We start from the raw sequence: 17,113 nt of genomic DNA on the forward strand, positions 1-17,113 counted from the left end.
TTTTAGAATAAAGCTGTAATGTAACAAAATGTGAAAAAGTCAAGGGGTCTGAATACATTCCGAATGCACTGTATATATATATATATATATACACAAGTATGTGGACACCTCTTCAAATGAGTGGATTTGGCTATTTTATCCACACCTGTTGCTGATAGGTGTATAATTTCGAGCACACAGCCATGCAATCTCCATAGACAAATATCGGCGGTAGAATGGCCTGACTGAAGAACTCAGTGACTTTCAACGTGGCACCATCATAAGATGCCACCTTTCCAACAAGTCAGTTCATCAAATCTCTGCTCTGCTAAAGCTTCCCCGGTCAACTGTGGGTGCTGTTATTGTGAAGTGGAAACATCTAGGAGCAACAACGGCTCAGCCGCGAAGTGGTAGGCCATACAAGCTCACAAAGAACTTGACTGAGCTGCACAGAGCCCTGACTTCAGCTCCATCGAACACCTTTTGGGATGAATTGTAACGCCGACTGCGAGCCAGGCCATTCACTTGTGGATAAATGGAAACAAGTCCCCGCAGCAATGTTCCTACATCTAGTGGAAAGCCTTCCCAGAAGAGTGGAGGCTGTTATATCAGCAATGTTCCAACATCTAGTAGAAAGCCTTCCCAGAAGAGTGGAGGCTGTTATAGCAGCAATGTTCCAACATCTAGTGGAAAGCCTTCCCAGAAGAGTGGAGGCTGTTATAGCATCAATGTTCCAACATCTAGTGGAAAGCCTTCCCAGAAGAGTGGAGGTTGTTATATCAGCAATGTTCCAACATCTAGTGGAAAGCCTTCCCAGAAGAGTGGAGGCTGTTATAGCATCAATGTTCCAACATCTAGTGGAAATCCTTCCTAGGAGAGTGGAGGCTGTTATAGCAGCAAAGGGGGGGACCAACTCCATATTAATGCCCATGATTTTGCAATGAGATGTTGGATGAGCAGCTGTCCACGTACTTTTGGTCATGTAGTGTGCTTGTCTGAAAGACAGGTCTATGTTCCTGGGTTATCTAACGATGTGATGTCCAATGCGAGGACAGTAGAGGGTCGTCCTTTATTATCCCTGCTTACACTGTCAGCATTTACCTGACCTATACTCCTCCATTCACGCTTCCTCTCCTCTCCTCTCCTCTCCTCTCCTCTCCTCTCCTCTCCTCTCCTCTCCTCTCCTCTCCTCTCCTCTCCTCTCCTCTCCTCTCCTCTCCTCTCCTCTCCCTCCTCTCCTCTCCTCTCTCCTCTCCTCTCCTCTCCTCTCCTCTCCTCTCCTCTCCTCTCCTCTCCTCTCCTCTCCTCTCCTCTCCTCTCCTCTCCTCTCCTCTCTTTCAATACCATACCTACTCTGCTTTTCCTGACTAACAACCAATAATCTTTCCCCTCCATTCTGTTGTGTTCTTTTGTTTTCTACAGCACCAAGCCCATACTAAATGTCTCCACATGACCTTACCTCTCGATCACCCAAGCAGCTCCTAAGTTTCCCTACTTTATGAGTGTTTTATTTGTCTTTGATAAGTCCGGACTGGTGACCTAGTTATTGTCCCAACGTCTGCTTTATGAGTGTTCCTAGAAGGGTGTTGCCACATGGAAGGCAACGTAGACTGGTTCAGTTCTCCATGTGAACCAGCTGATTTAGATTGGCTTATGATTATGCCTCAAACCGTAACAGAATGTTTGTTTCCATGAATCTATATGGGTATGTGCTGCTTTATTGGGGGAAAGTTTTACTTACAGTATTATTATTATTATTACGACTCTGATACTTTACAGTACTACGACTCTGATACTTTACAGTACTACGACTCTGATACTTTACAGTACTACGACTCTGATACTTTACAGTACTACGACTCTGATACTTTACAGTATTACGACTCTGATACTTTACAGTACTACGACTCTGATACTTTACAGTACTACGACTCTGATACTTTACAGTATTACGACTCTGATACTTTACAGTATTACGACTCTGATACTTTACAGTATTACGACTCTGATACTTTACAGTACTACGACTCTGATACTTTACAGTATTACGACTCTGATACTTTACAGTATTACGACTCTGATACTTTACAGTACTACGACTCTGATACTTTACAGTACTACGACTCTGATACTTTACAGTACTACGACTCTGATACTTTACAGTATTACGACTCTGATACTTTACAGTACTACGACTCTGATACTTTACAGTATTACGACTCTGATACTTTACAGTACTACGACTCTGATACTTTACAGTACTACGACTCTGATACTTTACAGTATTACGACTCTGATACTTTACAGTACTACGACTCTGATACTTTACAGTACTACGACTCTGATACTTTACAGTACTACGACTCTGATACTTTACAGTACTAGGACTCTGATATTTTACAGTATTACGACTCTGATACTTTACAGTATTACGACTCTGATACTTTACAGTATTACGACTCTGATACTTTACAGTATTACGACTCTGATACTTTACAGTATTACGACTCTGATACTTTACAGTACTACGACTCTGATACTTTACAGTATTACGACTCTGATACTTTACAGTATTACGACTCTGATACTTTACAGTACTACGACTCTGATACTTTACAGTACTACGACTCTGATACTTTACAGTACTACGACTCTGATACTTTACAGTATTACGACTCTGATACTTTACAGTACTACGACTCTGATACTTTACAGTATTACGACTCTGATACTTTACAGTACTACGACTCTGATACTTTACAGTACTACGACTCTGATACTTTACAGTATTACGACTCTGATACTTTACAGTACTACGACTCTGATACTTTACAGTACTACGACTCTGATACTTTACAGTACTACGACTCTGATACTTTACAGTATTACGACTCTGATACTTTACAGTACTACGACTCTGATACTTTACAGTACTACGACTCTGATACTTTACAGTACTACGACTCTGATACTTTACAGTACTACGACTCTGATACTTTACAGTACTAGGACTCTGATACTTTACAGTACTACGACTCTGATACTTTACAGTACTACGACTCTGATACTTTGATACTTTACAGTACTTTACAGTACTACGACTCTGTAGTACTGCACTCTACTCTACTGTACTGCGCTCTACTTTACTATACTGCGCTCTACTTTACTGTACTGCGCTCTACTCTACTGTACTGCGCTCTGCTTTACTGTACTGCGCTCTACTTTACTGTACTGTGCTCTACTTTACTGTCCTGCACTCTACTTTACTGTACTGTGCTCTACTGTGCTCTACTGTACTGTGTTCTACTGTACTGTGTTCTACTGTGTTCTACTGTACTGTGCTGTACTGTGTTCTACTGTGCTCTACTCTACTGTGCTCTACTGTGTTCTACTTTACTGTCCTGCACTCTACTTTACTGTACTGTGCTCTACTGTGCTCTACTGTACTGTGTTCTACTGTGCTCTACTGTACTGTGTTCTACTGTGTTCTACTGTACTGTGTTCTACTGTACTGTGTTCTACTGTGTTCTACTGTACTGTGCTGTACTGTGTTCTACTGTGCTCTACTCTATTGTGTTCTACTGTACTGTGTTCTACTGTGTTCTACTGTACTGTGCTGTACTGTGTTCTACTGTGCTCTACTCTACTGTGTTCTACTGTACTGTGTTCTACTGTGCTCTACTCTACTGTGCTTTACTGTACTGTGTTCTACTGTGCTCTACTGTTCTGTGTTCTACTGTGCTCTACTGTACTCTACTGTGCTGTGTTCTACGGTGCTCTACTGTGCTCTACTGTGCTCTACTTTACTGTGTTCTACTGTGCTCTACTGTGCTGTGTTCTACTGTGTTATACTGTGCTCTACTGTACTGTGTTCTACTGTGCTCTACTGTGCTCTACTGTGTTCGCCTGTGCTCTACTGTGCTGTGTTCTACTGTGTTATACTGTGCTCTACTGTACTGTGTTCTACTGTGCTCTACTGTGCTCTACTGTGTTCGCCTGTGCTCTACTGTGCTGTGTTCTACTGTGTTCTACTGTGTTCTACTGTGCTCTACTGTGTTCTACTGTGCTCTACTGTGCTCTACTGTGTTCTACTGTGCTCTACTGTGCTCTACTGTGCTAGTGAACTTCCATTAGCCCCCTCCTCATGAAGTAGAGAAATTAGACAATATTGTCACGCCCTGGTCTTAGTATTCTGTGTTTTCTTTATTTATTTGGTCAGGCCAGGGTGTGACATGGGTTTATTTTGTGGTGTGTTTTGTCTTGGGGTTTTTGTAGGTTTTGGGATTGTGGTATAGTGGGGTGTTCTAGGAAAGTCTATGGTTGCCTGAAGTGGTTCTCAATCAGAGGCAGGTGTTTATCGTTGTCTCTGATTGGGAACCATATTTAGGCAGCCATATTCTTTGAGTGTTTCGTGGGTGATTGTTCCTGTCTCTGTGTTTGTTTTGCACCAGTATAGGCTGTTAGGTTTTTGTGTTACGTTTTTGTCTTGTTTGTTTTTCATCTTTATGAAAGATGTATAAAAATGAACCACGCTGCATTTTGGTCCGTTCCCTGCTACACCTCCTCTTCAGAGGAATTGGAGAAAGAAATCCCTAACAAATATCTTGAAGATATGGGGGTTTTGGTAACAGAATGACAAGTTACTAGGCAATGTTTCTTAAACTTACAGAAAGCAAATCATTTCTCCAAAACTGAACATAAATGTTGTCAGGGGTCGTTGCTTCAACATTATAATGATTTTATGTATTTCTAATACATTCCAAGACTTTTTCTAGGTGATGGTTATTTTTAAGACCCCTTATCCATCTGCGTGACCAGAAATCAAATTATTTATAATTTTTAGGATGGGAAAACATGTCTACTGAATGCCTGAATTTCCCCCAAAACATAGACTCTTAGCTTTTATTTGACAGACTACTTTATTAGATAGACTCTGTTACATACCTGATGAAGGTGTAGAATACATAGACTCTGTTACTATAAGACAGGTTTCTATACTTTTATTACTGCAAGCCAGGTACTTTAAGGACCGTTTTCATTTTGAAAAGCTATTTAAAGTAGGATTTGATTTGTTATTTTTTGTTTTAAGGATATTGTTCTCAAAACACCTAGGCCTAAACTGTTAGAAACATCCACCCCTCTCTCCTAAACTGATAGAAACATCCACCCCTCTCTCCTAAACTGTTAGAAACATCCACCCCCTCTCTCCTAAACTGATAGAAACATCCACCCCTCTCTCCTAAACTGATAGAAACATCTCCTAAACTGATAGAAACATCCACCCCTCTCTCCTAAACTGATATAAACATCCACCCCTCTCTCCTAAACTGATAGAAACATCCACCCCTCTCTCCTAAACTGATAGAAACATCCACCCCTCTCTCCTAAACTGATAGAAACATCCACCCCTCTCTCCTAAACTGATAGAAACATCCACCCCTCTCTCCTAAACTGTTAGAAACATCCACCCCTCTCTCCTAAACTGATAGAAACATCCACCCCCTCTCTCCCAGACTATCAGGAATAGGCCTGTTCAGGGTCCTGATTGGTCAGTGGCAGTTAGTAAACTTTGCACTTTTGAGATATGCACACCTTCCCTTGTTTTCTTTTCAGCAGTTTGTTTGTTCACATGTAAGGCCACTCCTTAGGATGACTGGTATCTGACACCACTGGTCTCCTTAGGATGACTGGTATCTGACACCACTGTTCTCCTGAGGATGACTGGTATCTGACACCACTGGTCTCCTTAGGATGATTGGTATCTGACACCACTGTTCTCCTTAGGATGACTGGTATCTGACACCACTGTTCTCCTTAGGATGATTGGTATCTGACTCCACTGTTCTCCTTAGGATGACTGGTATCTGACACCACTGTTCTCCTTAGGATGATTGGTATCTGACTCCACTGCTCTCCTTAGGATGACTGGTATCTGACACCACTGGTCTCCTTAGGATGATTGGTATCTGACACCACTGTTCTCCTTAGGATGACTGGTATCTGACACCACTGTTCTCCTTAGGATGATTGGTATCTGACTCCACTGTTCTCCTTAGGGTGACTGGTATCTGACACCACTGTTCTCCTTAGGATGACTTGCATCTGACACCACTGTTCTCCTTAGGATGACTGGTCTCTGACACCACACAACACTGTTCGTTGCCCTCCTCTCCGATCAGAGAGAGAGACATTCCTGTTGATAGATGAGTCCAAATAGCCGGTCAGGAAGAATAGGGAGATTTTACCTCAGAAAGACTGACCATTCAGGGTAGGAGTCCTTGACACAGCATAATCCTAGTCCTGAAGTGACAATCAAAAATAACATGTTTAGTGTGTAATGTTCACTATATATGGGTTTAGTTCTCCTATGTAAATACTTCATTCCACTTATTCAATAGCTAGCATACGTTCATTCATATTTAATTCAGTTTGAATATCCCTGTTTGTCTACCAGTTGAGGTCCTGCTGTGCTGCGCCCATCTGCTATTTGACATCTATTAAAGCCTTGTTCACATTGCCAGTTTGATGTGAATCAAAAATCTGATTTAGTTTTTTGCATATCTGATTCGGATCTGTTCATTTGTTCCTGCAGTCTGAACGGCCCCCCCAAAAAATCAACATTGTAACATAGTAATTGTAACATAGTAATTGTAACATAGTAATTGTAACATTGTAATTGTAACATAGTAATTGTAACATAGTAATTGTAACATTGTAATTGAAACATAGTAATTGTAACATAGTAATTGTAACATTGTAATTGAAACATAGTAATTGTAACATAGTAATTGTAACATAGTAATTGTAACATAGTAATTGTAACATTGTAATTGTAACATAGTAATTGTAACATAGTAATTGTAACATTGTAATTGAAACATAGTAATTGTAACATAGTAATTGTTCTGTGATATAACAGTCTCCGGAAACCTGTGCTATCTTGTTCCAGCTCTACTACCATGTCTAAGGCCACAGCTCCCTGTGCTGTCCTTTGTATGATGTATTGACCATCTCTGTGCTCTGTGCTGTCCTTTGTATGATGTATTGACCATCTCTGTGCTCTGTGCTGTCCTTTGTATGATGTATTGACCATCTCTGTGCTGTCCTTTGTATGATGTATTAACCATCTCTGTGCTCTGTGCTGTCCTTTGTATGATGTATTGACCATCTCTGTGCTGTCCTTTGTATGATGTATTGACCATCTCTGTGCTGTTCTTTGTATGATGTATTGACCATCTCTGTGCTCTGTGCTGTCCTTTGTATGATGTATTGACCATCTCTGTGCTCTGTGCTGTCCTTTGTATGATGTATTGACCATCTCTGTGCTGTCCTTTGTATGATGTATTGACCATCTCTGTGCTGTCCTTTGTATGATGTATTGACCATCTCTGTGCTGTCCTTTGTATGATGTATTGACCATCTCTGTGCTGTCCTTTGTATGATGTATTGACCATCTCTGTGCTGTCCTTTGTATGATGTATTGACCATCTCTGTGCTGTCCTTTGTATGATGTATTGACCATCTCTGTGCTCTGTGCTGTCCTTTGTATGATGTATTGACCATCTCTGTGCTCTGTGCTGTCCTTTGTATGATGTATTGACCATCTCTGTGCTGTCCTTTGTATGATGTATTGACCATCTCTGTGCTGTCCTTTGTATGATGTATTGACCATCTCTGTGCTGTCCTTTGTATGATGTATTGACCATCTCTGTGCTGTCCTTTGTATGATGTATTGACCATCTCTGTGCTGTCCTTTGTATGATGTATTAACCATCTCTGTGCTCTGTGCTGTCCTTTGTATGATGTATTGACCATCTCTGTGCTGTCCTTTGTATGATGTATTGACCATCTCTGTGCTGTCCTTTGTATGATGTATTGACCATCTCTGTGCTGTCCTTTGTATGATGTATTGACCATCTCTGTGCTGTCCTTTGTATGATGTATTGACCATCTCTGTGCTGTCTCGTGTCTCTTCCAGGTTTGCCACCATGTCTAAGGCCACAGCGAACAAGCTGCACTGGCGTTCCAAGGTGCAGGAGAGTTTTGTTCCCCTGGGAGACGGGTCTGGAGAGCTGGGTGTTGCCATTGGGGGCGGCGCTGACTACGGAGAGTTCCCTTTCGTCACCGTAGCACCGGGAGGCGGGACCACGGTGGGTGATGTCATACTGGAGATCGGGGGTACGCCCGTCCTGGGCATGACGCTAGGAGACGTGAGAGGGGTCCTCAACTCATGCCCCCATCCCATACGGATTAAAACGGTCTCTCCAGGTACCGGAATTAACTTACAAAACATCACTTTATATATAGCTCTCCAGAGCCCGTCTTCATAGTGTCTTTAGGTAGGAGAGCTGATCTATGGTCAGTTTTGTCTTTTAGATCATAATGGATCAGATTACATGGACAGGGGGACCTGATCCTAGATTGTAATGAATCAGATTACATGGAGAGGGGGGACCTGATCCTAGATTGTAATGAATCAGATTACACGGAGAGGGGGACCTGATCCTAGATTGTAATGAATCAGATTACATGGAGAGGGAGAACCTTATTCTAGATCATAATGAATCAGATAACATGGAGAGGGGGGACCTGATCCTAGATCGTAATGAATCAGATTACCTGGAGAGGCAGACCTGATCCTAGATCATAATGAATCAGATTACATGGAGAGGGAGGGGGACCTGATCCTAGATCATAATGAATCAGATTACATGGAGAGGGGGACCTGATCCTAGATCATAATGAATCAGATTACATGGAGAGGAGGACCTGATCCTAGATAATAATGAATCAGATTACATGGAGAGGGGGACCTGATCCTAGATCATAATGAATCAGATTACATGGAGAGGGGGACCTGCTCCTATATCATAATGAATCAGATTACATGGAGAGGCGGGGGACCTGATCCTAGATCATAATGAATCAGATTACATGGAAAGGGGGACCTGATCCTAGATCATAATGAATCAGATTACATGGAGAGGGGGTATCTGATCCTAGATCATAATGAATCATATTTCATGGAGAGGGGGACCTGATCCTAGATCATAATGAATCAGATTACATGGAGAGGGGAGACCTGATCCTAGATCATAATGAATCAGATTACATGGAGAGGGGGACCTGATCCTAGATCATAATGAATCAGATTACATGGAGAGGGGGACCTGATCCTAGATCATAATGAATCAGATTACATGGAGAGGCAGACCTGATCCTAGATCATAATGAATCAGATTACATGGGAGGGGGGGGCCTGATCCTAGATCATAATGAATCCGATTACATGGAGAGGAGGACCTGATCCTAGATAATAATGAATCAGATTACATGGAGAGGGGGACCTGATCCTAGATCATAATGAATCAGATTACATGGAGAGGGGGACCTGCTCCTATATCATAATGAATCAGATTACATGGAGAGGCGGGGGGACCTGATCCTAGATCATAATGAATCAGATTACATGGAAAGGGGGACCTGATCCTAGATCATAATGAATCAGATTACATGGAGAGGGGGGCTGATCCTAGATCATAATGAATCAGATTATCAGATTACATGGAGAGGGTTGGGGGAGGACCTGATTCTAGATCATAATGAATCAGATTACATGGAGAGGGGGACCTGATCCTAGATCATAATGAATCAGATTACATGGAGAGGGGGGCTGCTGATCCTAGATCATAATGAATCTGATTATCAGATTACATGGAGAGGGGGACCTGATCCTAGATCATAATGAATCAGATTACATGGAGAGGGGGACCTGATCCTAGATCATAATGAATCAGATTACATGGAGAGGGGGACCTGATCCTAGATCATAATGAATCAGATTACATGGAGGGGGGGACCTAATCCTAGATCAGCACTTCTAGACCTACTCTGAGACGCGTTATGAATACAGACCTAGTTCTCTAGCAATTCAATTACAGACTATCTTTTCCCTCTGAATCACCAACAACATACAGATGCAGGATCTTAATTTGATCACCCTGTTGTAGGAGAACTTTCTTGCAATGCAGGATCTTTAAAAAAAAATGTTTTACTTGTAGTTTATTTGAGGTTTTAAAAGGCTTCTCAAGTTTGTAATTTCCATTTTCCAGACTAGATGTTCCCTTATGTGTCATCCATACACAGCTGTCCGTTATTTATAATCCACATTTTAATTCTAATTCATTCTTATTTTTTCCTGCTGTAGCAAACTGGCTCAATGTAAGATCCTACATGTGTAATGATGTAGCTGTATGGGTGGTAAAGCTGACCCAGCAGTAAACTACACACTTAACATTAACAACAGGATTCTCCGAGCAGACTCCTCTGATGGGATGTGTTTATTAGTTGGCTGACAGCCATTTCTTCCTAGCTGGCCTCTACATTCCATTAAAGAGGACACTGCAGTTCAGACAATAACAATGCAGCAGCCCACCACTCATTTGGAGGCTATACAGTGTTTGTTTACAAATTAATATATATGTCTTTACAAACAAAGGGGGTAAACAAGGTTGTATTTGGGGTTTTGATAAAGTTATGAAAATAAGATCATGGGAGATTTTTTAAAATTATAATCATCTAGTTTTAGTGGGTATATATCAGAAATATGAAAGTCCTAAAATTGATGTCTTAATCACAGATTGACCATTTAATGAAATGTGTGTGACTACTGTCCTGTACTACTGTCCTGTACTACTGTCCTGTACTACTGTACTACTGTCCTGTACTACTGTACTACTGTCCTGTACTACTGTCCTGTACTACTGTACTACTGTCCTGTACTACTGTACTACTGTCCTGTACTACTGTACTACTGTCCTGTACTACTGTCCTGTACTACTGTACTGTACTACTGTCCTGTACTACTGTCCTGTACTACTGTACTACTGTCCTGTACTACTGTACTACTGTCCTGTACTACTGTCCTGTACTACTGTACTACTGTCCTGTACTACTGTCCTGTACTACTGTACTGTACTACTGTCCTGTACTACTGTCCTGTACTACTGTACTACTGTCCTGTACTACTGTACTGTACTACTGTACTACTGTCCTGTACTACTGTCCTGTACTACTGTACTGTACTACTGTCCTGTACTACTGTCCTGTACTACTGTCCTGTACTACTGTACTACTGTCCTGTACTACTGTCCTGTACTACTGTCCTGTACTACTGTACTACTGTCCTGTACTACTGTACTACTGTCCTGTACTACTGTCCTGTACTACTGTACTACTGTCCTGTACTACTGTCCTGTACTACTGTACTGTACTACTGTCCTGTACTACTGTCCTGTACTACTGTACTACTGTCCTGTACTACTGTACTGTACTACTGTGCTGTACTACTGTCCTGTACTACTGTCCTGTAATGCTGTACTACTGTCCTGTACTACTGTCCTGTACTACTGTACTACTGTACTACTGTCCTGTACTACTGTCCTGTACTACTGTCCTGTACTACTGTCCTGTACTACTGTACTACTGTACTACTGTCCTGTACTACTGTCCTGTACTACTGTACTACTGTCCTGTACTACTGTCCTGTACTACTGTACTGTACTACTGTCCTGTACTACTGTCCTGTACTACTGTACTACTGTCCTGTACTACTGTACTGTACTACTGTGCTGTACTACTGTCCTGTACTACTGTCCTGTACTACTGTCCTGTAATGCTGTACTACTGTCCTGTACTACTGTCCTGTACTACTGTACTACTGTACTACTGTCCTGTACTACTGTACTGTACTACTGTCCTGTACTACTGTACTACTGTCCTGTACTAATGTCCTGTACTACTGTACTGTACTACTGTCCTGTACTACTGTCCTGTACTACTGTACTACTGTACTACTGTCCTGTACTACAGTACTACTGTCCTGTACTACTGTACTACTGTCCTGTACTACTGTACTACTGTCCTGTACTTCTGTCCGGTACTACTGTACTGTACTACTGTACTATTGTACTACTGTCCTGTACTACTGTACTACTGTCCTGTACTACTGTCCTGTACTACTGTACTGTACTACTGTCCTGTACTACTGTCCTGTACTACTGTACTACTGTCCTGTACTACTGTACTGTACTACTGTGCTGTACTACTGTCCTGTACTACTGTCCTGTAAAGCTGTACTACTGTCCTGTACTACTGTCCTGTACTACTGTACTACTGTACTACTGTCCTGTACTACTGTCCTGTACTACTGTCCTGTACTACTGTACTGTACTACTGTCCTGTAATACTGTACTACTGTCCTGTACTTCTGTCCGGTACTACTGTACTGTACTACTGTACTGTACTACTGTCCTGTACTGCTGTCCTGTACTACTGTCCTGTACTACTGTCCTGTACTACTGTCCTGTACTACTGTCCTGTACTGCTGTCCTGTACTACTGTCCTGTACTACTGTCCTGTACTACTTTCCTGTACTGCTGTCCTGTACTACTGTCCTGTACTACTGTACTACTGTACTACTGTACTGTACTACTGTACTACTGTACTACTGTCCTCTACTACTGTACTGTACTACTGTACTACTGTACTACTGTCCTGTACTACTGTACTACTGTCCTGTACTACTGTCCTGTACTACTGTCCTGTACTACTGTACTACTGTCTTGTACCACTGTCCTGTACTACTGTACTGTACTACTGTACTACTGTCCTGTACTACTGTCCTGTACTACTGTACTACTGTCCTGTACTACTGTACTACTGTACTACTGTACTGTACTACTGTACTACTGTACTACTGTCCTCTACTACTGTACTGTACAACTGTACTACTGTACTACTGTACTACTGTCCTGTACTACTGTACTACTGTCCTTTACTACTGTCCTGTACTACTGTCCTGTACTACTGTACTACTGTCCTGTACTACTGTACTGTACTACTGTACTACTGTCCTGTACTACTGTCCTGTACTACTGTACTACTGTCCTGTACTACTGTACTACTGTACTACTGTCCTGTACTACTGTCCTGTACTACTGTACTACTGTCCTGTACTACTGTACTGTACTACTGTCCTGTACTACTGTACTTCGGTCCTGTACTACTGTACTGTACTACTGTGCTGTACTACTGTCCTGTACTACTGTCCTGTAATGCTGTACTACTGTCCTGTACTACTGTCCTGTACTACTGTACTACTGTACTACTGTCCTGTACTACTGTCCTGTACTACTGTCCTGTACTACTGTCCTGTACTACTGTACTACTGTACTACTGTCCTGTACTACTGTCCTGTACTACTGTACTACTGTCCTGTACTACTGTCCTGTACTACTGTACTGTACTACTGTCCTGTACTACTGTCCTGTACTACTGTACTACTGTCCTGTACTACTGTACTGTACTACTGTGCTGTACTACTGTCCTGTACTACTGTCCTGTACTACTGTCCTGTAATGCTGTACTACTGTCCTGTACTACTGTCCTGTACTACTGTACTACTGTACTACTGTCCTGTACTACTGTACTGTACTACTGTCCTGTACTACTGTACTACTGTCCTGTACTAATGTCCTGTACTACTGTACTGTACTACTGTCCTGTACTACTGTCCTGTACTACTGTACTACTGTACTACTGTCCTGTACTACAGTACTACTGTCCTGTACTACTGTACTACTGTCCTGTACTACTGTACTACTGTCCTGTACTTCTGTCCGGTACTACTGTACTGTACTACTGTACTATTGTACTACTGTCCTGTACTACTGTACTACTGTCCTGTACTACTGTCCTGTACTACTGTACTGTACTACTGTCCTGTACTACTGTCCTGTACTACTGTACTACTGTCCTGTACTACTGTACTGTACTACTGTGCTGTACTACTGTCCTGTACTACTGTCCTGTAAAGCTGTACTACTGTCCTGTACTACTGTCCTGTACTACTGTACTACTGTACTACTGTCCTGTACTACTGTCCTGTACTACTGTACTGTACTACTGTCCTGTAATACTGTACTACTGTCCTGTACTTCTGTCCGGTACTACTGTACTGTACTACTGTACTGTACTACTGTCCTGTACTGCTGTCCTGTACTACTGTCCTGTACTACTGTCCTGTACTACTGTCCTGTACTACTGTCCTGTACTGCTGTCCTGTACTACTGTCCTGTACTACTGTCCTGTACTACTTTCCTGTACTGCTGTCCTGTACTACTGTCCTGTACTACTGTACTACTGTACTACTGTACTGTACTACTGTACTACTGTCCTCTACTACTGTACTGTACTACTGTACTACTGTACTACTGTCCTGTACTACTGTACTACTGTCCTGTACTACTGTCCTGTACTACTGTCCTGTACTACTGTACTACTGTCTTGTACCACTGTCCTGTACTACTGTACTGTACTACTGTACTACTGTCCTGTACTACTGTCCTGTACTACTGTACTACTGTCCTGTACTACTGTACTACTGTACTACTGTACTGTACTACTGTACTACTGTACTACTGTCCTCTACTACTGTACTGTACAACTGTACTACTGTACTACTGTACTACTGTCCTGTACTACTGTACTACTGTCCTTTACTACTGTCCTGTACTACTGTCCTGTACTACTGTACTACTGTCCTGTACTACTGTACTGTACTACTGTACTACTGTCCTGTACTACTGTCCTGTACTACTGTACTACTGTCCTGTACTACTGTACTACTGTACTACTGTCCTGTACTACTGTCCTGTACTACTGTACTACTGTCCTGTACTACTGTACTGTACTACTGTCCTGTACTACTGTACTTCGGTCCTGTACTACTGTACTGTACTACTGTGCTGTACTACTGTCCTGTACTACTGTCCTGTAATGCTGTACTACTGTCCTGTACTACTGTCCTGTACTACTGTACTACTGTCCTGTACTACTGTCCTGTACTACTGTACTGTACTACTGTCCTGTACTACTGTACTGTACTACTGTCCTGTACTACTGTACTACTGTCCTGTACTACTGTCCTGTACTACTGTACTACTGTACTACTGTCCTGTACTACTGTCCTGTACTACTGTACTACTGTCCTGTACTACTGTCCTGTACTACTGTACTGTACTACTGTCCTGTACTACTGTCCTGTACTACTGTACTACTGTCCTGTACTACTGTACTGTACTACTGTGCTGTACTACTGTCCTGTACTACTGTCCTGTAATGCTGTACTACTGTCCTGTACTACTGTCCTGTACTACTGTACTACTGTACTACTGTCCTGTACTACTGTCCTGTACTACTGTACTGTACTACTGTCCTGTACTACTGTACTACTGTCCTGTACTTCTGTCCGGTACTAATGTACTGTACTACTGTAGTACTGTACTGCTGTCCTGTACTACTTTCCTGTACTGCTGTCCTGTACTACTGTACTGTACTACTGTCCTGTACTGCTGTCCTGTACTACTGTCCTGTACTACTGTCCTGTACTACTTTCCTGTACTGCTGTCCTGTACTACTGTCCTGTACTACTGTACTACTGTACTACTGTACTGTACTACTGTACTACTGTCCTCTACTACTGTACTGTACTACTGTACTACTGTACTACTGTCCTGTACTACTGTACTACTGTCCTGTACTACTGTCCTGTACTACTGTCCTGTACTACTGTACTACTGTCTTGTACCACTGTCCTGTACTACTGTACTGTACTACTGTACTACTGTCCTGTACTACTGTACTACTGTCCTGTACTACTGTACTACTGTCCTGTACTACTGTACTACTGTACTACTGTCCTGTACTACTGTCCTGTACTACTGTACTACTGTCCTGTACTACTGTACTGTACTACTGTGCTGTACTACTGTCCTGTACTACTGTACTACTGTCCTGTACTACTGTACTATACTACTGTGCTGTACTACTGTCCTGTACTACTGTCCTGTACTACTGTACTGTACTACTGTACTACAGTCCTGTACTACTGTCCTGTACTACTGTACTACTGTACTACTGTCCTGTACTACTGTACTACTGTCCTGTACTACTGTACTACTGTCCTGTACTACTGTACTACTGTACTACTGTTCTGTACTACTGTCCTGTACTACTGTACTGTACTACTGTCCTGTACTACTGTCCTGTACTACTGTCCTATACTACTGTCCTGTACCACTGCACTACTGTCCTGTACTACTGTCCTGTACTACTGTACTACTGTCCTGTACTACTGTACTGTACTACTGTGCTGTACTACTGTCCTGTACTACTGTACTACTGTCCTGTACTACTGTACTGTACTACTGTGCTGTACTACTGTACTGTACTACTGTACTACAGTCCTGTACTACTGTCCTGTACTACTGTCCTGTACTACTGTACTACTGTACTACTGTCCTGTACTACTGTACTGTACTACTGTCCTGTACTACTGTACTACTGTCCTGTACTAATGTCCTGTACTACTGTACTGTACTACTGTCCTGTACTACTGTCCTGTACTACCGTACTACTGTACTACTGTCCTGTACTACAGTACTACTGTCCTGTACTACTGTACTACTGTCCTGTACTACTGTACTACTGTCCTGTACTTCTGTCCGGTACTACTGTACTGTACTACTGTACTATTGTACTGCTGTCCTGTACTACTTTCCTGTACTGCTGTCCTGTACTGCTGTCCTGTACTACTGTCCTGTACTACTGTCCTGTACTACTTTCCTGTACTGCTGTCCTGTACTACTGTCCTGTACTACTGTACTACTGTACTACTGTACTGTACTACTGTACTACTGTACTACTGTCCTCTACTACTGTACTGTACTACTGTACTACTGTACTACTGTCCTGTACTACTGTACTACTGTCCTCTACTACTGTACTGTACTACTGTACTACTGTACTACTGTCCTGTACTACTGTACTACTGTCCTGTACTACTGTCCTGTACTACTGTCCTGTACAACTGTACTACTGTCTTGTACCACTGTCCTGTACTACTGTACTGTACTACTGTACTACTGTCCTGTACTACTGTCCTGTACTACTGTACTACTGTCCTGTACTACTGTACTACTGTACTACTGTCCTGTACTACTGTCCTGTACTACTTTACTACTGTCCTGTACTACTGTACTGTACTACTGCACTACTGTCCTGTACTACTGTA

At 42.2% G+C, this 17,113-nt stretch overlaps 1 protein-coding gene across 1 annotated transcript in view; it reads left to right on the plus strand.

The window, feature by feature from the left end:
* Window positions 1-17,113, plus strand: part of LOC112239557 (membrane-associated guanylate kinase, WW and PDZ domain-containing protein 3) — an 80,792-nt gene that overhangs the window by 7,958 nt on the left and 55,721 nt on the right. The window contains exon 2 of the mRNA XM_042303594.1: window positions 7,958-8,247. Within this exon, the coding sequence (XP_042159528.1) occupies window positions 7,968-8,247 (280 nt within the window). The 5' untranslated portion in view covers window positions 7,958-7,967. The remainder of the gene's footprint in view (window positions 1-7,957; window positions 8,248-17,113) is intronic.

The sequence above is a fragment of the Oncorhynchus tshawytscha genome, linkage group LG22, assembly GCF_018296145.1.
Source record: "Oncorhynchus tshawytscha isolate Ot180627B linkage group LG22, Otsh_v2.0, whole genome shotgun sequence".
Taxonomy (NCBI): Eukaryota; Metazoa; Chordata; class Actinopteri; order Salmoniformes; family Salmonidae; genus Oncorhynchus; species Oncorhynchus tshawytscha.